Genomic DNA, 20,380 nt, shown 5'->3' on the forward strand with positions numbered 1-20,380 from the left:
GCCACTTTCCCTGGTGTCACAGCTTGGCTTTACAAAGCAAACACCTGCTAAATGTGGAGAAACCTGATCAGTGGCCTTCACAGATGACCCAGCTTTGTCCGTCTGCTCGGACATGCGCGGCTCTGAGGGTGTTCCCGAGCCAGACTTGTTCTGCATCCTGAGGTCCTTGTGACGTGTAGAAAAAAACATCACCCTCTATTCTTTGTTACAGTTCATCACAAGACTGAGACATGCTCGTGATGTTGGTCTGGCTTGGGCTGTTCACCAACACATGCCTGGAATACCTCCGTGCCACTTGAGTCCAACGCCACAGCAGCACTCCTCATGTTGGCCAGCGCTCCTTCCGGCCAATCGTCTCCTGCTCAACAAGCCACTGCAACTCGCTGATGCGCAAGTCTGCAACATTTCGACAAACCACACCGTCGGTCAGTACCAAGAGCAGCCTGCGCTGCCTTCAATGTGGCGGAATATTTCAGTCCGATTCTCCTGCAGAGCTGAGAATAAGGCTCTGTCTGTTTCCCAATCAGTTTTGTTCCTCTATACCCGCAGGCCTTTATGGAGCCGGTTTGGCCGGTTATGTGGGATTTCAGCAGAACAGGAATATCAAGGGAGAACTTGCCCAGGCCTCTGTGTTTGTGTTCCTCAAGGGAACAACTGCCCCGACTGGTTTTCTGGGGTGGGGAGGTCTCGCTGGGAGGGTGTGAGGCGTGTGTGCTCACACTCGTCGCCTGTATCACTCAGTCCATCTCTGCAGCGTGAGGGAGCCAGAAAAGCCAGGTCGGCCGAGCGGGGAGACCGGAGCGGCACCAGGTGAGTTTCTGTCTCAGGTGCATGTCCCTCTCTGACTGCCGCGTGTGTGTGAAGGCTTGCCCGGCAACTCACCTCTGTTGCGTAAGGTGAATTTCCATAAAATATTCCGCTCATTAATATTCCGAGGCAGAGAAGTGGAAATCAAAAATGTTGACCCACGCTGTGAATGAGGGGGGGCGAATATTTGCGACAGGGTCTGCTTTATTTAACGCCATTCCCAAATGTCAAGGGGCGGAGCCTAACCAGGCATTAGCCAAACTTCACTGCAGACTGTCATGTTCATGAACTCTGGGCAAAGCTGGTGGGTCAACACTGAACCAGTGGAGCTCTGGCACTTTCAGGCTGCCACCTTTATGGTCTGAAGACAGTTTGCTGGTAGTTTTTGTTTGGAGACTGTAAAAGGTAGAATGAAGGCTCTGTCATCTACTGACTGTTTTGCTCTTTGCTCTTGTTGGACCTTCTGTGCCATCTGTGTGAGCTGTGCTGTCCCTCGACTACCAGGTGTGTCGTGGGAGTACAGTGCCACCTGCTGCCCGACTGAGCTCATTGCGTTCAATGATATTTCAAAAGGTATTGTGTAGATGAAGTCAATGCTGGGCTGTAATATTGGGTAACAACTGTACTGTGTTCAGTTGGGCTCCAAACCACTTCAGGGGTTGATGCTGTGGGTCAGAGGAGCCCTTTTTGGGCCCTGGTGGGAGGGGCTTGTGAGTACTGCAATGCATGTCGGGGAACAATTGGAACAAGCACGGAAATAAAAGCCCCTTTTCCATGGGACTTGTAGCCAGGAAGGTTCATGGGATGTATGTTCTCAATGGACTCCAGCAAAAAGGGCACTTTTCTGATGCAGGGAAAAGGGGCGGCCACTATTAGGGCTCTATCAGGCCTGGACTGAGGGGGGTGCCAGTGTAAGGCCACCACTCCCTGCTTCAAGAGCAGGAGGTAGCAAGGAGAGAATGGCAGTGGGTGACAATAAGCCTTCACAAGGCTGCACCTGGAAGATGGTTCGGCACACTTCGGGCCACTAAAGTACCAGGTGGAGACGCTGCTCGTGCCGATCTGCAGATGTTCCACAGTGGCCTGTGGGGCAGCTTCATAGTGGAAGAGAAGGCACCTCAGTGGCGCCATCTGTAAGACCTATAGAAATAACCAGAGTCCGTCCTCGCTCTGAAATGATTTTTGCAAACCTGGCTTCAGTAAACTATAGAAAGTAGACTCCTTCTGCGACGTTATTTTCAAAGGTGTTGCACCGTTTTACTGCCTCATGAACTTGTTGATTCACTGGCCACTAATGCATGCCTCAGAGCGGAGGTGGCCCTTGGGCAAAGAAAGTCAAATATCCCAGCTGCACAGGGGAAGTCGGTGACTAAGAAAGTCAGAGGAGATCTGGATCTGACCGGAGGACAAACAGAGGGAGGCGTGGGGAGAGTCAAGGGCAGAGAAAGCACCTTCCTTTGGGTGTTTTCGCTGCAGATTCAGCGTGCGGAAGCCGATTGTTCGGGTGTGTGAAAATATGATCAAACGATATCAGAGGAGGAGGGGAGAGGCAGGCAGGTCTTTTCTTGCTCCGCACAGGTGATCAACAGACTTTTCCCTGACGGATCCTGACATGTCGGATCCACGCTGATCGGAACAGAAATGATTTTCAATTGCTAATATGTGCGCGGGGATGTTGCAATAAGAGCGTGTGAAGCGCTGTAGCGTCCGTATTCAAGCGGGATCGCTTCTTGGAGGGGTGTTTTTTGGGGTGTAAATGGCTGGAATGCCATACAAACGTGAATATTGTATCATAATTCCCACATAGCACTGAGGGAAATGAAGCGTTTTCTCATCCTCAGACCGACTTTCTTCCACATTATTGTGACATTTTCTTCCATATGAGGTTGATATCACCAATGAGCATCTGTCCTCCTGAGTTCCACAGCATTGTTTTATCTAAAGATTGTGGAATGGCAACTGTGCCGCATAATGATTATCAGCTTTGTCATCGTTTGCTACGTCAGTGTCCAGATTTAACTTCAAATGCTCGGAACTGTCCGCGATATCTGCTTCCTCATACTGCACTTGGGCCAACGTTTCCATTGGAAAAAATAACATTCATGGAGCTGGTGGTTTATTCTCCATCATTGAGACCCAGAGGAAGGTCGAGGGTGAGACACACAGCTACTTTCTCTGATGTGACTCAGTTGAAAGTATGAGGCTCCAAAACTCCGGATTAGAAGACGAAGTCAGGCTGCACGTGCAGCGACTGACGCAGCATGTTCCGGTCTTTTGTGCCCTGCAGACTTCTGCTCTAAAGGAGCTGTGACTCACGGCTGACACGGGCTGAAAGCCTTGTCTCTCTGCAGTTTTCAGACAGAAGCACTTGTATTTCTCATGTGCTCTCTGCTGTGTTGAAGTGCTGCTTGCATTTCCAAGTGTCGTAAAACAGTGAAGTCTGAAGGCCAAGACCCGGCAGAGCTGGTCGAGCGAGTTCTAATCAGCATTGATATGACAACCAAATTGAAAGGGCGATGAATATCGAGGCTGCTGCATGACAGCGAGTTTCAGTTGGCTCTTTTATGAGGGCTAGAATTCAGGAATGGCTGATGGATGGTTCAGCTGTGAGACAGTGACGTGCAGGCGACCACAGAGTGAAGGTTAGGCGTGGCTGCGTCTTTACGTTTGCCTGTTGGGAACTGGTTCTGACTAGAAGCTGATGGCATGATAAACTCGGTATTGGGTTTCAACTTGTCGGCATTTCTTTGACTGGTCGCACCACGTGTGAGGCGAGTTAAGAGACTGGTGAACCCAAGTACTTACTTAAGTCCAGCAAAGTAAGGTCCAGAATGGAAGAGGTGAAGAGGAGAGTGCAGGCAGTGTGGAGCCTGGAGCTGGTCATCTGTGTCTGCTGTCAAGCTGCATTTCACTAAAACTACCAAAATGTTCTGATTCAGCTCCACAGACGGTGCTCAGGTCTGAAGGAATGGAGGGATTCCATGAGCTTCTCCTCAAAGTTAAAGAGGCGCACGAACGTGCAGTGGAAGGTGAGGCTGGAACAGTGTGTGAGCTGGTGACTTCAAGAGGAGATGACCTTTGTCTTCTTCCCCCAGGATGGCAGCTGAAAGTGCAGGAGTTGTCCAATAAGAAGGGCTGGTCAGTTTCTATCTGTCTGTCTATCTATCTATCTATCTATCTGTCTGTCTGTCTGTCTGTCTGTCTGTCTGTCTGTCTGTCTGTCTATCTATCTATCTATCTATCTGTCTGTCTGTCTATCTATCTATCTGTCTGTCTGTCTATCTGTCTATCTATCTGTCTATCTGTCTGTCTGTCTATCTATCTATCTGTCTGTCTGTCTATCTGTCTATCTATCTGTCTGTCTGTCTGTCTGTCTGTCTGTCTGTCTGTCTGTCTATCTGTCTATCTATCTATCTATCTATCTATCTATCTGTCTATGTATCTGTCTATCTATCTATCTGTCTGTCTGTCTGTCTGTCTGTCTGTCTGTCTGTCTGTCTGTCTGTCTGTCTGTCTGTCCGTCCATCTATCTGTCTGTCTGTCTGTCTGCCATTCTAATGAAATCAAAGCATCCATCATCCGCCCCTGTGGTTGCACTTCCACAGCGACACAAAGAGGATGGAGGAGCTGTTCACAAGGAACCAGCAGATGAAGGAGCAGCAGAGGATCCTGACGGAGAACATCAAAACCCTGGAGAACAGGTGAACATGCTCCTCACATTGACTGGTTTCATTGACTCGACCCTGGAATTCACAGTACACTAGTTTGCCACGAGAGCTGTTGAACAACGGCTGTTGTCTTAAGTCGGTCCCAAGATTTTATTTCCATCCGCAACTTTGGGCCTTCAGTATGGTGTCCCCCAAGGTTCAATCTTTGAGACCCTTACAGCACTGCTCCATGCATCATGTACAGTGTGAGATCTTCTAGCCTGCAAGCTTGTGCTGCCAATAGTTTTTCCTTGCCAAAAAACATTGTTAGTATGATGATCTATATTAGGATTATGTCATGACTACAATTCATTCCAGTGTGTTCAGGTTCTGCGTCGACAAAGCTGCGGCCGCCCCTGAAATAGAGCATCACAGGGACACACTGTGAGACACAATGAGCCAGTTAGTTTGAGACAATGGCAGCAGTGCTGGGTGCGACAGGTGGTTATGAAACTCTGACACATAGCAGCGACGAGTAAAAATAACATTTCAAGAGCGGCTGAGTGTTTCGTGGGAGAGCTTCCAGTCTCTCCTGCTCTCTTCATCCGAACTAGTCTGAGCTACTGGTTATTGTGCAGATTGCGTGCTGGACTGTGCGACCGCTGCACCGTCACTCAAGAGGTGGCCAAGAGACGACAGCAGGAGTTTGAAGTGTCGCAGATCCAGAGCCTCCAGCACATCACGCTGCTCGGTTAGCCATGAAAGTGATGCTGTTGCAGCCTGGCGAGTGGCTGAATTCTCCTTTACGTTGTAGTGGGAGAGATGAGCCATTTGAAGAAGGAGAACCGCAGATTAAGAGAGGAGAATGGGACTTTACGAGCTGCGCTGAAGTGAGTTCAGATGTATTGCTCTTGCTTTCGGCTTTTATTCATTCACTATTGGTGTGTTAATGACTCCGTCTTTGTTGAAGAGGAAACGGTGACCTCCACACGGACATTAAACCTGGTAGCTCTCCTGACCTTTCGCCCTCTGCTGGACCCACCGCCACAGTTACCAGCAGGGTCATAGAGCCACCAACAGAGGGCGATGTTGTAGTGAAAAAGGAGCCCTACCACAGAAACGATGGTGAGCAAAGCAAGGATGCTTTCACATTTTGTGAAATTGTTCTTATTTTCATGTATTGTTGTCAGATGCTGATCAGAGACGGATACAGAGCTCCATGTTTGTAAGTTTTGTTTGGGAATTATTCAGTCGATCTCATGCATCATGTTATGAAAGGTCGACTTTTCAGTGAACTTCAAGATGACAGCATTTTTTCAGCCTGGTTGAACTTGCCTCCCACTCCACTTGACTTTGTTCCACCAGGGCGTCCCTCTCTCGACACTAATGCCATCGCCATGGACGACCGAAAAAGGTCCATCATGCGCTGGGGACAGGCGGTAAGACAGGTTAACAAGTGGAGCCCAGTGGTTTGGAATGGTTTAACATTGGTGCGGTCTTGACTTGTAGACAGCCTGTCGAAGCCAAGGACCCGCGAACCTCCTCTCAAACTACACCCAAAAACTTTTCCCCTTCAAGCAGCGCTGAGGTGAAGCACATCCCCTGTCGTCCTCAGCCGATCAAAAGCATCCCTCCTGCCCTTCCGTGGAACCTCCCGGACACCTCAGACTGGGTCTCTGTCGGTGCGCTGAAACCACCGCGCTTTCCAAACCTGATTCCGACCGGTCAATACAGTGGCTATTCCGGTGCCCATAGACCCGGCTTTGGGCCCTCCTGGCACAAGCCGTCGAGCCCTCATTCCCCAGCTAAAGAGCCAACCATCGTGTTCCGGGTGAGGAGCCCGTCTGACCAAGGAGGCGGCCTCTCCAATCCCAAGGAGAAGCGAGACATCCAGCCGTCCAAGGTGGAGGTTCGACCAGGCGAGGCGTCTAAAGAACACTGCGACGGCCCGCTGGACCTGTCTGACCGAGGGAAGACCAAATCCAGCCAGAGTGACTCCCCCTCAAGTTCTAACAGTGGAGAGCGGAGAACAAGTGAGATGGACCTGGAGGCGAGTCCACTGTCATCTCCGTCCAAGGCTGCGCCTCCCAAACAGGAAGAGTTTGCTCCTGAGCCACTCGGCCAGGTACTTGCTTTGAGTCATTTCTGATACACCTCCTACAGGTTTGTATATGAACACCCTTCACTCATAAAACCGACATTAAAAAGCTATTTTTATTCCGCTGTTCGCTGATATTCCCGCGCAGTTTCATCCAGCTTCAAAGCTTAAACAGAGAGTTCAAATATTTGCCTGGTTGACTAACAGATTAACTGGGGAAATCCGTCATGAGACAGTAACACAGAGGAACAATGCGGCAGCCTCGAGTGCGAGCTTCATAGCTAACTCCACTGTCACTTGAGCAGGCAGAGCAGAGGGAGGAGAGCGGCGCAGAGCAGGGCACTGACAAGGTCTCCGTGCTCACCTTATCGCTGCGTCCTGGTGAGAAACAAGAACTAAATCCATGTCAAATCCCAGACTGACCGATGTCACCGTCTTGTGGCAGTGGTTGTGTTGGAGTCTCTGAAGCCCACCCTGCAGAAGCAAGAGTCCTCCACCACCAACGGACAGGTAACCAAGGCGCACCAAGGCAAAGCTGTCAGATGTTCATGTGCCTCTCTTTCCTTCCAGTCGTCTTCAGCGGCGTCTGGGTTGGAGAGCAGCTCAGAAGAGGGAGACGAGGAGGAGGGTCGAGAGACAGCGTCCGGGCCGGAGAGCAACCAGAGCTACAAACGCAAGAGGACCTCTGACCTGAGTAGGAGACCGAGCCCATTCATTTGAGCGGGAAGTGGACTGCGTCATATGTGTCCTCCTCTGACTTTCAGATGGTCATCAAGAGAGGAAAGTGAAGATCACCCTGCGAGCAGAAGACCAGAGCTACAGCTGAGCCAGACTCCGTGGTGCTGTTGTATTTTTGACACGTCACCCACCCCCCTGAGGTACAACCTGGACGTTTGATCAGCTCTGGTGGGGCACACCACCTGTGCCTGTGGCTATTACCCATGGTTCTCACCAGCCCCATGGCAGGAGGTGATCCACATGCACCGAGCAGGGATGGGTCTTTCCCACGTGTCATCGATCAGATCCGTGTTGCCAAGTGTCGGACATGCGAGTCTACATTAGCCACAACACCTGAGGATTACTGCGACCCTCCAGTCACTCTTCTAACTCTTTTAAGAATTTAAAATTAAACGTTCTTTTGACTGATTTATAAATTGAAATGTGGCACTTCGGCATCCCAAGATTTCAGTTGCAACTGTCTGCATTTGTTTTATAAAGTGAAAATATAGAGGAGCTCACTGTCTCTCACTGTCTAGAACTCTAATCCAGATGTGGGGAAAGTATGACCCGTGAGGTCGGGGCAAAACTGCAGCACAAAAAGTACTTTTATCGTGTCAATTTCGGATTGAATTCCAAATGTTACTCTTTAGTAAAAAAGTAGGTGTTTGAAAATAAAGACCTTGAAATAATGAAGTATATGTTTGTCCGTTTTTTCCCCGCTAAGCTACCAAGATATTCATAGTGCAAAAAAACTGCCTGTATTTATGATATATATTGAAACTAAAATGATATAAGCTGAAGAAATATAAACATATTCTAAGCATATGTCATGGAATAACCAATTATTCTCTGACATTTTTCCCTTTTTTCCTTTTGTTTTATATTTCAGCAGCAAAATGTAAGTTGAATTCAATCCTCTTTTTCTTTTGTTGTCTTTTGGCCCCTCACAACATAAACAGTGTATAATGTGGCTCCTTAGTGGATCGTCCATCCACTGCAGAATATTAATAACAATAGTAATAATAACTATTGTTGGGGGTGAAAAAACACTTCAATACAACAAAATGACATGGTGAATTGTTCTTAAAGACACCGTATTAATGCCACAATAAATATCTGTTTAAACATGTTTTGTTCTTCTGTAAATGTAAGGGACATATCAAAACCTAGTAGGACTTGTTCCTCTCCAAACGCTGAAGCTGTCACTGACACCACTGGTCAAAACTAGAGGGCTGATTTCCATATTCTAATGCCGAACAGTCTGAGAGTTGGTGGGTGTGGCCGCCACATGCCAAGAGAGACGGCTCAGCGATGGAGCCCAGCGACTGCAGTGGCGCCGACTCTTCTTCTTTTGTCTTCTGTTTTAGCTTGTGCGACAGCCTTTTTTCCTCTTGTTTGAACATAAATAGAGCTTGTTCAAGTCCACTGCATTCCCGACATCGCTGCACAGTTTATATGTGTCACAGTTCCACTTCCCCTCGCCCCAACTCCGACTACAGAAAAGAAAGCCAGTGATAACGTGTTCCTCTTCCCCTTTTCGCGTTCGCAGACCTGCAAGTGTTAAGTTTCCTCTCGCAGCTGTGAAGCCGCTGTGGTGGATGTTGTTGAAGATGGACCACCGTGGCACCGGTTTACGGCCCTGCAGGCCTCTGCGGACATGTTGGCCCCTCGCTCCCGTGGCCCCTGAGGAACCATGTTGATTCTACCTTTTTTGCGATGTTACGCTCTGCACCAAATGGCTTTGCAGCCTGATGAACTCTCTCATGTCTTTGTTGGGTTTTCTTGTTGCGTAATCTCAGCCAAGTTACCAGGAAAATCTGTCTTTTCTGCTAAACTGAGCTGAAATAAACACTGGCAAGGTTACGTCACACTAGCTCATCACGAGGATCTAAATCCGTAGCGGACTAGGACTCGGTGCGATGGATAATTATCATGACTCATATTATTTATGGGACAAATACAATTTTGACGGAAGCAGCTAAGTTTACTGAAGTCTGAGGAAACTTCAGTGGACACAACCAGCACATCTTCATGTGAACGGAGCCTTGTATGAGGACTCACACACACACAAACACGTTTGCATCACTATCCTTGTGCCATAACCCTTTCCCCAGCCTCGCCCCCTACACCTCCTCCAAAACAAGTGGCTGACTTTAACCAGGACCGTAAACAAACTTAAATTCAATTGATGTCTTCATCCTCAAATCGAGGCTTGGATTTGTGGGGTCCGCCCTAATGGTCCCCACGAAGGCACAGGGTCCCAGCAAGGGTAGTGTCTTGTTCAGAACTGGCCCCCACAAGGCAGGCTAGACAAGTACACATTGTGGACATTGTGAGGTTTCTCATTGACGTAATGCCGTCCCCAGCCTCGCGCCTTTAACTTCACCAGCCAACACACATGGCTAAAGGACTCTGAACCAAACTGAAGCCCAACTATATCATGACTTAGTTATTTCGACCTTTTAACCCTCAAAGGTCCTCACAAGGAGGTGTTTGTCCAAGAAAGGATCCTCACAAGAATATGCTTCTATGTTTTGTGGAGACATTTCATTGACGTAACCCTTTCCCCGGCCCCTCATTCTAAACCTCACCATCCATAACAATTGGTACTTAAATTCAATTATATTGACCCAGTTATTTTGAAGTTTTAATCCTCAGATTAAACTTGTGGGGGCCGGCGAAATCCGAAAGGGCTCCACAAGTAGGAGTGTTTCCAAGAATCCCCATGAGTATAGCTACCCAGAAAGAAGAGCATGAAAACTTTAGAGATTCGCAGTCAAGTTCAGTTCATTTCCCATCTCAGGGTGTTTCTGGTCCATTTAACAGTTGAACTGTAAGGAAACACACGTTTGCCACAGCCTCTCAGTGAGAGGAAGCGTTGCACAGCAGACACTGAACAAGCTCGTGTGTCTGTGTGCGACTCAAAGCTTTATTGTTCCGACATCATCATCTGCCCTCAACAGCTGCCGCACTCTTCATCCCACCCTGTGAATCTTCTGTCATCTTTGACCAAAACTCTTGAGTTATTTCACACACACTCTCTCTCTCACACACACACACAGTATCCTCCCCTACATTCTTGGTCTTACATGAGACGTTTGTTTAATCCCGCCGCTGATTAAGGATTATGGTGGAAGAGTCATGTGATGCTGCAGCCCTGCATCACTCTCCCCCTCCTCACTCCTCAGCCCCCACGGCAAAAACCATCGTTTCAACCATGAAAGCCAGACACGAGTTTCCCTCTCCAAAATAATGAATACAGAACTTCAAGCAAAGTGTCGAATCTCTCTCTTGGTGGAGCTTTTATTTTGAAAGTTCCCTGCTGGTGGAAGCACCACAGCTGGGTGGGACGGTCATAATCTGCCTGGTTGGTGTCGAGCAGTGAAGTTGGTTCCTCTTTTCTCAGTCAGTCTCACTCGGCTGACTTCCTCGTCCAGTGGCCAGCGCTGCACTTCCCCCTCCTCACGCAGGCGGCTGAAAAGCAAAATGGATGTCCACCTCTGAGAGAGCAATGATGCCTGATGCTTGTGAGGTGGTTTGACTCTGACAAATATTCCACAGCAGCTGAACTCATCACACTTGTGGTTGGACCGAGGAAGGTAAGCGTCTTCTTCTCCTTTTTTTTACATTATTCCATTGAAAAACAGACACATTCACTGGTCATCTCATAGTAATACAGATTCCAAGTCATGACTGTCGACTCAATAAAGTAGAAATGGAAACTGTTGGAAATAACAGTAGAAGAAAAAAGAGGAACTCGCTTCAAAGGTTGAGCAGAACAGCCTGTAAATTGTTATAAATAGAATTGCAGAAATAATGTAATAATAACTTCCAATAGATTCAGCTGACTTTGGGACTAAGGGAACGTGATGTGCGTTGTAAAAGAGTCCAGCGTGGCGTCATCCCGGTTGACCAGGGCGAGTGATGGACGGTCAGCGGAATTTGACCGCCTGTCACACCTGGGTGGACTTTCTCTTGAGGTCATCCCAGTTCATCTGTCATGGTGAAACCTATTTTCACCCAAGTTTTATAACATTTGTTTGATGACTTTGAGAAGACAGCTTGGTCCTCCGGCTCACACCTGCCCCCATGCTGCCGCTTCATGTCCCTCAATGGTTCTTTTCCTCTTCATCTCCACTGTTCGAACTCTACCACCTCCAGAACATTGTCTTCAAACTTGCAACTCAAACTATACGGCCAAAGTTTGCTCTCCATTGGTCGCTAATATAACCTTCCTCCATGACCCCCAGCTCTGTGCGACTCCCATTTCCTCCCTTCACAAACTTGGTGGGAACTTCCTCCAAGGTCTCACTGCCCAACTTTCATCACTTCTCCACCATTATTCATTCAGAAGAATATATTAACACGTCACTTGCATGTTTGCTCATGAAGCAACATTTCAACAGAGCAGTTCCTCAAAATAAACCTGAAATTCAAATGACTTTTTTGAACTCTATTGACAGCAAAAAAAAACGGCACAGGACTTTTTAATAAACGATCATATTGTGACTCCATTTCTAGTTTATAATCCTCTGCTCAGTCATCCATTTATTTATTACCCGCCAGGAAATCTGATGACTAAGCACTGGAGCTCACCCTGCAGTTCCTTGTCTTCTAGTGAACATGCATTTGTTTGACACCTCTTATTGAAGGTCTGTAAACTCCAGCGACAGTGACGTGTGCTCCTGCTGAAAACAGAACTCTTACATGAGCGGCAGGACATGTGTGAGCGCATCACCAGTCCGACGGCGCAACTGCGGGGAAGACCCACTTGCAACACCAACTCCCATGGAGGCTTAGAGAACACTCAAACAACTGCCAGTAACGCATCACTTACTACACAGGAAGCGCTTTAGAACGGACACCTGTGAGGCACAAACTTTCCCTTCACGTTCTCTAAACACAAAGTTCTGTTTCCCATTCCGACACGTCATGTCACGTGAGCGCAGAGTGACTTAAGGCTTGCGAATCAATCATGTTTTTTTTTTACTTGCTCCTTTTCTGACTCATGCGTTCACTCCACAATTCTAATTTTGAGCTGAAATGTGTCAGGACCGATGCGTGATAAATGGGTCAAAGCAAACCTCTAAATCCTGAACACTGAGGCGCGACATCAGTTGTCAAAAGCCCTGACCTGCCCCTCTTTTGAGAATGACAGAGCCGATGTTTCTCTCCTTTCCTGGAGGAACCAAGTCTGTTCTCTTTTGAAATACTTTCCATGGTTAACCGGAGGACTTAGGTAACCCCTAACAGCGCAATCGCCTTTCATAACTGAAAATGAAACAACGCTGTAATGAGAAAATTGCATTCTCAAGAGAACACTGTGTGTTATAAATTATACATTTTATTATTACTATTATTGGGTTTTTTGTCCTCAAGTCTTGAAGGAACTATATGTGGACAGAGGTGGAGGACACCCTGGATCACGGCACTGACCACCAACATTTCTCACACAACCTATTCTACATGATTTATTCTGACCAGGGAATTTCACATTGCGAGCGTTCAGAACACCATAAACCTTCAAGAAGTAGCCACAATGTATTTTTTCAGATATGAGGTCGAGTTCCTGCACGAAACACGTGCCACAACGCTGCACTGAATGAAAAGTTCTTCTGTCAGTGCTAAACACTGTGAAGGCTAATATGAATGATCTGAGACTTGAAGAGATGAATCTGATTAAATAAGTTATTTTTTTATGTCATAACCCCAACATCCGTGATAAAAGACAATAAATAAGAGGAAAATATAAGTTTAAAAAAATACGTTCATCACTGGAGTGCTCCCACCGTGATGTTCAACTGAACAGTCCGGTCTCAACTATTAAAATATGATTCATAAATTCATTGGATTTTTTTGGAGGGGGGTGGGTTTAAATCAATTCTGACCCCTAGATTGAACAAAAAACGTATTAATATTGAGATATATCCATGTTGAATCATAGGATAATCTAGTCTTGTAGTCAACAGCAGCAAACCAGTCCAGACCAACACTGCTGGTGTGTTTGCATCGTAGCCTTTTCAATTCTTAAAATCTTTTGCGGTAAAAGATGAATGTGTGTGTCTCGCTGACTAATACACTTTTGCTTCTGTATTCTATCTTCAGTTTGGTCTCAGTCTTGGTCTTGGTCTCTATCCTCATCATCATTATCCTTTTGGAAAGTCCATCTGTAGAAGTGGACCAACACCATCACTGTCCCAAAATGTTGTTTTCAAACAAACGTGGCAGCTGTTCCCCTTAACCACTCATCTATATATTCATGAGGCTTTATATTACATGCTATGAATCCTGTATGCTAATGTCTAACAAGGTTTATCAAGTATGATAAACTCTGGAGTTATAAATATTCATAAATTAATATTCATAACATTGACTTATGCGTGTACTTCTGATGCATTATAGATGAGCGACCTTAATATTTTTTCCAACTTCATAATATAGCAAAACAAAATACCGTTCTTGCAGACAGGTTATATAGTTATGTCAGTCAAAAATTCTGTGGAAAGTAGAGAACTTTTTTTTCCTCACAATCTTGCTGTGACTATGCAAAAAAAAAAAAAAAAGTCATGTTTTGAGAGCAACCCTGTGGTGTCTCCTTGTGTGTCTTGCAGAAAGCATCATGGGCTGCGTGGGCTCAAAGAAGGAGCACGAACCTTCAGAAAAGGAGTCAGGCAGCGATCAGAACCGTGCACAGGCTGCCCACTATGTGAAGGACCCTACGTCGGGAAAATTTGGGAACAGCGCAGTAAGAATTTGTGCACGGAGGGACTGAATTTATCCAGGAGTTGCTGTCATCTGTTCACACATGTGACAGCAGCGCTTCCTTTGTTGAAGCTTTGATCAACGGAGAACTAAACCAGTCTGGTCGGTTGGTTCTAAACCACGGTGTGCATGTGAAATATTTATGGCCAAAGTAAAACAGTAAAGCCAATCCAAGGGTCAACAACTTGATAACATCAAAGAGACTTTATAAACAGACAAACTAAACTGAAACCGTCTTGAATTTGGCAAGTGTTTCCTTCGATTTTCGCACCCACATGATGGTATCTAGGACTATGTTGCAATTTCTTTTGTCGGTGCTCACATGGTGCGTTCAGAGCCCTGACAAAATTATGCCCTTTTTAAAGATCCTTGGATGAATATTAATGTGGGCCATTTCTCTTTATCAGCCCTTTTTTTGTCATGCAAACTCTCAAAACGCTTCGACTGGATTTGGTCTTTCTAGTCCTTCTAGTTTTAGAGGAACGTAAGATTAGAAACATAATGCTGTCCAAGTTTTAGTGGTAGAACAAGGTAACTTCTCCTTTAAAGCAATACAGATGCATCCTGTTTTGCTCTTCTGCTTTCCTCCAGCAGGTTACTGGACCTTGATATCGACGGCGCTGTGTTGGTTGATCCTGACACTAATTCAGTAAACTTACTTTTTCTCTCTCTCAGGGCAAAATTTCGTCCGGCGGCAGCTTGCCTGACGGTGAGTCCCGTCCTACAGCACATAATCATGATGATCAGTGTGTTTATGTTGTGAGGGTTTCAAGTCTGCGGCCATCATCGACACTTTAAATGTCACATTATCTGCTACGCAGAGGAAGGAGGGAGTGTGGTTTCTGAGTATTGGCCTGATGTACTGCTCTGCCTGACACAGGAAGTGGCATTACAGACCGTCTCATGAGGACGAGTTGTCACTGTGGCCTTGAGCAAACCTAGCTGAGCTGAAACTCCATGAAAATACATTGAAGAAAGAGACAATTTAAGCAAATTTCCAGGAAAGCAGTAGTGGCCTGAAGTAGCCGGAGTATTTTGCAAGCACGAGCCAAAATTACCAGGAACTCCACCTAAGTTGTGAAACAGAGCTTGGAAGTCAAAGCTGAGAACTGTGTGAGTCGTGTGATCGAGAGCACGTGACTAACTATGCCACTGTTTTGTATCTTGAAGGCGAGGGAGACGTCATCGCCATGGCGCTGTACGACTATGATGCGATACATGATGGAGACCTCGGCTTCAAGAAGGGAGACAAACTCCGCATCTTGGAGGAGTGAGTACGCACTCTGCCGTTCAAGAAGGTTTTCAGACTCTCAGAATTCAGTCATTGAACCATTCGTCTAAATCTGACTTTTGAACACCAACAGTCAAACCAACAACACTGAAAAGATCACCTCCTTCACAGAAGTGATAGTAGGGTTATTTCAGTTAAACACAGGCAGTGATATCAGTGTCTCACATCTGGATGTTGCTCTACAGAAACAAAAAATCATCAGTTGTTCACTCCATGCCCTGTTGTCATTTTAGGTGCCATTTTGTCCAGTAATAGTAATAATATGTATCTTGGTCTTTTGGCTTGTGTGGGGCAGAATACATGAGTAACTTGTAATGAACCTTGTTTACCGCAGGAAGGAGTTTGGATTTTCAACCAGAAGGTGTTGCATCTCCAATATTTTCACTATACAATGGGACTCATCTTGTTCAGTGTGTTAATTTTGATTCAGATAAATAAATAAAACAAATAAATGGGCATATAATTAGTCACATTTTGACCAAATATTTTTGTTTATATGAAATAAATTAAATGAAATTCACAAAATTCAACACCCCATTTTCAGGGCCTTGACATCGACTGCATTTAGACTCAGTCTCATCTCGTCTCTCGTCTGGATTCTTTGTCAAGATCACAGCTGCTGTGATTTTCGAAAATTAATTTCATTTTATTTATTTATTTATATATTTCAAATATATGTCAAATTCCTGACCAAGCAAGTCTTGTCCTGAGATGGTTAGGGGTCTTCGCCCGTCCCTTTGTAAACAGAATAGCTCTCATACATAACTCAATAACACTTTGAAGGGATTTTTTTTTGGGTGAGGTTTGTTCACAAACAAATTCTCCTTCAGTTCATTGAAATATTCTGTGTGATGTGTCAGTGCATTTCACTGTTTAGACATATTAATTTAACAACCTTTATGAGCTAGAAAACACAACCGTGGGGAGTTTAGTGCCGTGTGATCTACCAAGATTAAAGGCCGAAATCGGTTCTTCAATGGGTTTAAACACAGATCTAACCACCCAGAGCTGCTGTGGCAAATGATAATTCACAGATCGGTACAAATCCCATCACAGCAGTGTGAGCCGGGGGAGGTGAGGTGCGGATTATGCTTTGGCTTTGGCTAAAGTTCATCGCAGACTATATACTGGTGCGCTTCAGAACAAATCTGGTTTGTGGGAATTTTTTTTTAGGAGAGTGAGATTATAGTTCAGGGTCGTACAGAGGTTTCAGACGTCTGTGGACGGGACAGAAAACACTAAAATATGAACATCATTTCCAAAAATATAGTCACAGACCGGAGGAGAATATTTGAGTGAATGATTGACGTCATTGCAGATCTGCATTCTTCAACTCTCACGTTTCTGTTGTGCAGGTTAGGCGAGTGGTGGAAAGCCATGCTCATCAGCACGGGCCAGGAAGGATATATCCCCAGCAACTACGTGGCCAAAGACACCTTGGAGGCAGAGGAGTAAGTGGACGGTCTCCTTGCTCGACTGGAAACTGACCTTTGACCCTTTATAGTAGTGATGGGCTCATGAGGCTTCATAAAACAGCGCCTTCAGTTGGTGGCGCTCTCTTAAGAACGATGTGACGTTTCATTGAGGTGGTTGTTCAAGAGATAAGAGAGCGCCATCTAGTGGCCTCTGAGAATGTGTTTCATGCAGCGCAGGAGTTTGGCTGCCGCTGATGTATTTTTTCCAGCTCTTTTCTTCCCTTGACTCAGACCAATGAAGAGTGCATGACTGGCCTCTGTTGTGTGCTGCTGGTCAGGTGGTTCTTCAAGGGCGTGAGCAGGAAGGATGCTGAGCGGCAGCTGCTGGCCAGCGGCAACAAAGTGGGATCCTTCATGATCAGAGACAGCGAGACGACCAAGGGTGAGTTCACAGAGAGGGGCTTCTTGTTGTTGTCAAAAGAAAGAGCCCCTGCAGTTACAGCGGATGGGAAGAATGGCTCAGCTGTGCTGCTCATGATCTTGTGCTTCCCATCTTCTACCACCAATGGCAAAACATGGTCATCAATTTCAAGGGTGAAAATGGCATTTACTTGGGCTGAAAACATTTTTCAGACAAGGATTGAGTCGTACAGAGAAAATATAGTGCCAGCTCAGCTGCTATCTGCCGCAGGCGCCTACTCCCTGTCCGTCCGGGACAATGCTGTCCAGTCTGTGGAGAAGGTTAAACATTACAAGATCCGCACGCTGGACAACGGAGGGTACTACATCTCTCCACGCATCACCTTCAACACCCTGCAGGAGCTGGTCAGCCACTACAAGAGTGAGTCCCTCGCAAACGTGCACCCAGTCTTGTATTCATGCAGGGAGTCAGAGGTCAGGTTGTGTCCCATCCCTTTCATTAGAGCAGGGAGATGGCCTCTGCCAAACTCTGACAACCGCCTGTCTGAGCCCCAAACCAGAGAAGCCCTGGGAGAAGGACGCCTGGGAAATCCAGCGCTCCTCTCTGAAGATGGAGCGAAAACTGGGAGCTGGACAGTTTGGAGACGTGTGGCTGGGTGAGGCGAGTGCAAGGTGGAGGGAGATGTTCGCTCATGTGTGCCGACCTCACTTGACACGTTTGCTTTTGAAGCCACGTACAACAAACACACCAAGGTGGCGGTGAAAACCATGAAGACCGGGAGCATGTCAGTGGAAGCCTTCATGGCTGAGGCCAACCTGATGAAGACCCTGCAGCACGATAAGCTGGTCCGCCTGCACGCCGTGGTCACCAAGGACGAGCCCATTTACATCATCACCGAGTTCATGGAGAAAGGTGTGTGATTCTGTTCCCCAGTGCTTCATCTTCCCCTCAGAGACGATGAGACAGCATTGAGCTTCTAATGAGGAAAGACCTGTCTTCACCGTCGTTACAACAACGTTCAGCCATAAACTATGAGCTATAAGGAGGTGTCCTGCAGCCCACTAGGTGGCACTATCTACTCTAAGATAGATTTGGACCACCATTTCCATCATGTTTAAGCCAAGAGCGCCACCTACTGAGCTATGAAAATGCTCATGTATGATCTCATATGATCCTTCCATCCTTCCAGTGATTCCCTAAAATAAGTGTGAATTTTATATGTATTAAAAACTAAATGTAATACATTAGAAAAGTGCGCAGTTCAACAGTTTAATTCATATTTTTCCTGCGTTTCTGATCATTTGGTCTCATCTATTTCTGTGTCTTTCCTGCAGGTAGTTTACTCGACTTCCTGAAGAGCGATGAGGGAGGTCGCATTCTGCTCCCCAAGCTCATTGACTTTTCCGCGCAGGTTAGTTCTCATCCCTGAGTCATCGCAAGTGACTGCACTGTCTCGATAACAGGACTTTGTCAAAGCCTAAAAATACTGTGGTGATAAATTGGAGAAGTGCAGTGACAGCAGCAAGATGACAAATAGAAGAAGTGCTATAAATATTGCATCAAATAGTGTTGTTTGTACATTTGTTTTGGCCAGCTGACCATGTGAACCCTGACGGTGTGGGGGTCGATAAGAGACTCACATTAGGTTGCTGCTTGAGAGACAGAGTTATGGATTTTTAGGAAGGGATTTGTCATGACATTCTGCTCCCAGATTGCAGAGGGCATGGCCTTCATCGAGCAGAGGAACTACATCCACAGAGACCTGAGAGCAGCCAACATCCTGGTCAACAAGGCGCTGGTGTGCAAAATCGCAGACTTTGGCCTGGCTCGTATTATCGAGGACAACGAATATACTGCCAGAGAAGGCAAGGAAATGCCAGTTTATTAAAGTCTATTTATTTATCTATTACTTCTATTGTTGTTTATTTGTATTTATTCATTTTAAATATATTCTGAAGAGTTTATTTGGTTCACTATTGCACAATGTACCGAAGCACCTCCTAGTTGGTGGGATCCTCACTGACATTGTGATTCTGATTCTGAAGATGGTGGTAACAGTTCATATTTATTCTATCATTTGCAGGAGCTAAATTCCCCATTAAGTGGACTGCACCTGAAGCCATCAACTTTGGGTCGTTCACTATCAAATCAGATGTTTGGTCCTTTGGGATTTTGCTGACGGAGATCATCAGCTATGGGCGAACACCGTACCCAGGTAACTGAGCACCGATGTACCGCCACCATGGTGCAGTTTGGGCTCCTCGAAGGTCATTTGCGTCTTCACACATTGCCGTCATCCTTGCATGACCAGGAATGACAAACCCGGAGGTGATCCGATCCCTGGAGAAGGGATACCGCATGCAGCGCCTGGATAGCTGTCCCAAGGAACTGTACGACATCATGCTGGAGTGCTGGAAGAACAAGCCCGACGACCGTCCCACCTTCGATTACCTGCAGAGCGTCCTGGAGGACTTCTACACCGCCACAGAGAGCCAGTACCAGCAGCAGCCATGAGAAATGTCAAGAAGTGGCACGGCACATATTCATTTTTATTTCCATCCACAGGTCCAGGTTCTACCACAAGCTGTACAGATAATATTTTTATATGTTGCCTCAAAAAACTTCCCACAGTTGTTGGGATAGATTCTTGGCACCTTTAAGGGAAATACATGAGCAAAACCTCAGAGACAAAATTCTATAATTATAATTGGGCCTATTTTCTGTTTTTCTCTAAATATATGAATATGATTCTTTGTGCCTTACATTATTTCTTATTTATTACATTTACAAAAATCGCATTTTTTTAATGCAAAAATGCTTAAATAACAAGGGGTGGGAGACATTTCTGTTGTATGCTATGTAAAGTGTAAGCATTTTAATTATGATCTGTGTTTGTTATGAGACTCTTACTTTGTGGAAAAAAGGAAATAAACGTTGAGTTCACTGTCGCTGTGCTATCGTTACATTCGCCGCATACTTCACCATGGAAACAACTGAGAGTTCCAGGTTCAGAATCCTTCTGAAATGGTCAAATAATGGGCAACAATTTCTCTTTGGAGATTAATAATCTATCTATCTATCTATCTATCTATCTATCTATCTATCTATCTATCTATCTATCTATCTATCTTTAGTGGCACTGTCAAAAAGATAAATGATTCACTCATATTCTCATGATCAGTTTGTGCTCTTGCTGTATCTAACAAACTACACTTAGGT

General features: G+C 46.0%; 2 protein-coding genes across 2 annotated transcripts; both read left to right on the plus strand.

The window, feature by feature from the left end:
• Window positions 1-305: 305 nt before the first annotated feature.
• Window positions 306-7,983, plus strand: rbbp8l (retinoblastoma binding protein 8-like). The gene is made up of 15 exons (XM_053849894.1): window positions 306-425; window positions 550-810; window positions 3,747-3,836; window positions 3,903-3,945; window positions 4,413-4,508; window positions 5,093-5,205; window positions 5,269-5,344; window positions 5,425-5,579; window positions 5,645-5,679; window positions 5,820-5,893; window positions 5,964-6,579; window positions 6,858-6,933; window positions 6,998-7,062; window positions 7,123-7,246; window positions 7,317-7,983. Exons 3-15 carry the CDS (start codon window positions 3,776-3,778, stop codon window positions 7,376-7,378), a joined length of 1,596 nt encoding a protein of 531 aa, XP_053705869.1. The 5' UTR covers window positions 306-425; window positions 550-810; window positions 3,747-3,775; the 3' UTR covers window positions 7,379-7,983.
• A 2,674-nt stretch (window positions 7,984-10,657) lies between these two features.
• hck (HCK proto-oncogene, Src family tyrosine kinase) lies at window positions 10,658-20,260 on the plus strand. The gene is made up of 13 exons (XM_053849102.1): window positions 10,658-10,871; window positions 13,884-14,017; window positions 14,710-14,743; window positions 15,205-15,304; window positions 16,681-16,776; window positions 17,079-17,182; window positions 17,432-17,581; window positions 17,664-17,816; window positions 17,891-18,073; window positions 18,496-18,572; window positions 18,873-19,026; window positions 19,245-19,376; window positions 19,473-20,260. Exons 2-13 carry the CDS (start codon window positions 13,892-13,894, stop codon window positions 19,673-19,675), a joined length of 1,512 nt encoding a protein of 503 aa, XP_053705077.1. The 5' UTR covers window positions 10,658-10,871; window positions 13,884-13,891; the 3' UTR covers window positions 19,676-20,260.
• Window positions 20,261-20,380: the final 120 nt, after the last annotated feature.

This window comes from Synchiropus splendidus, chromosome 18 (genome assembly GCF_027744825.2).
Source record: "Synchiropus splendidus isolate RoL2022-P1 chromosome 18, RoL_Sspl_1.0, whole genome shotgun sequence".
NCBI lineage: Eukaryota > Metazoa > Chordata > Actinopteri > Syngnathiformes > Callionymidae > Synchiropus > Synchiropus splendidus.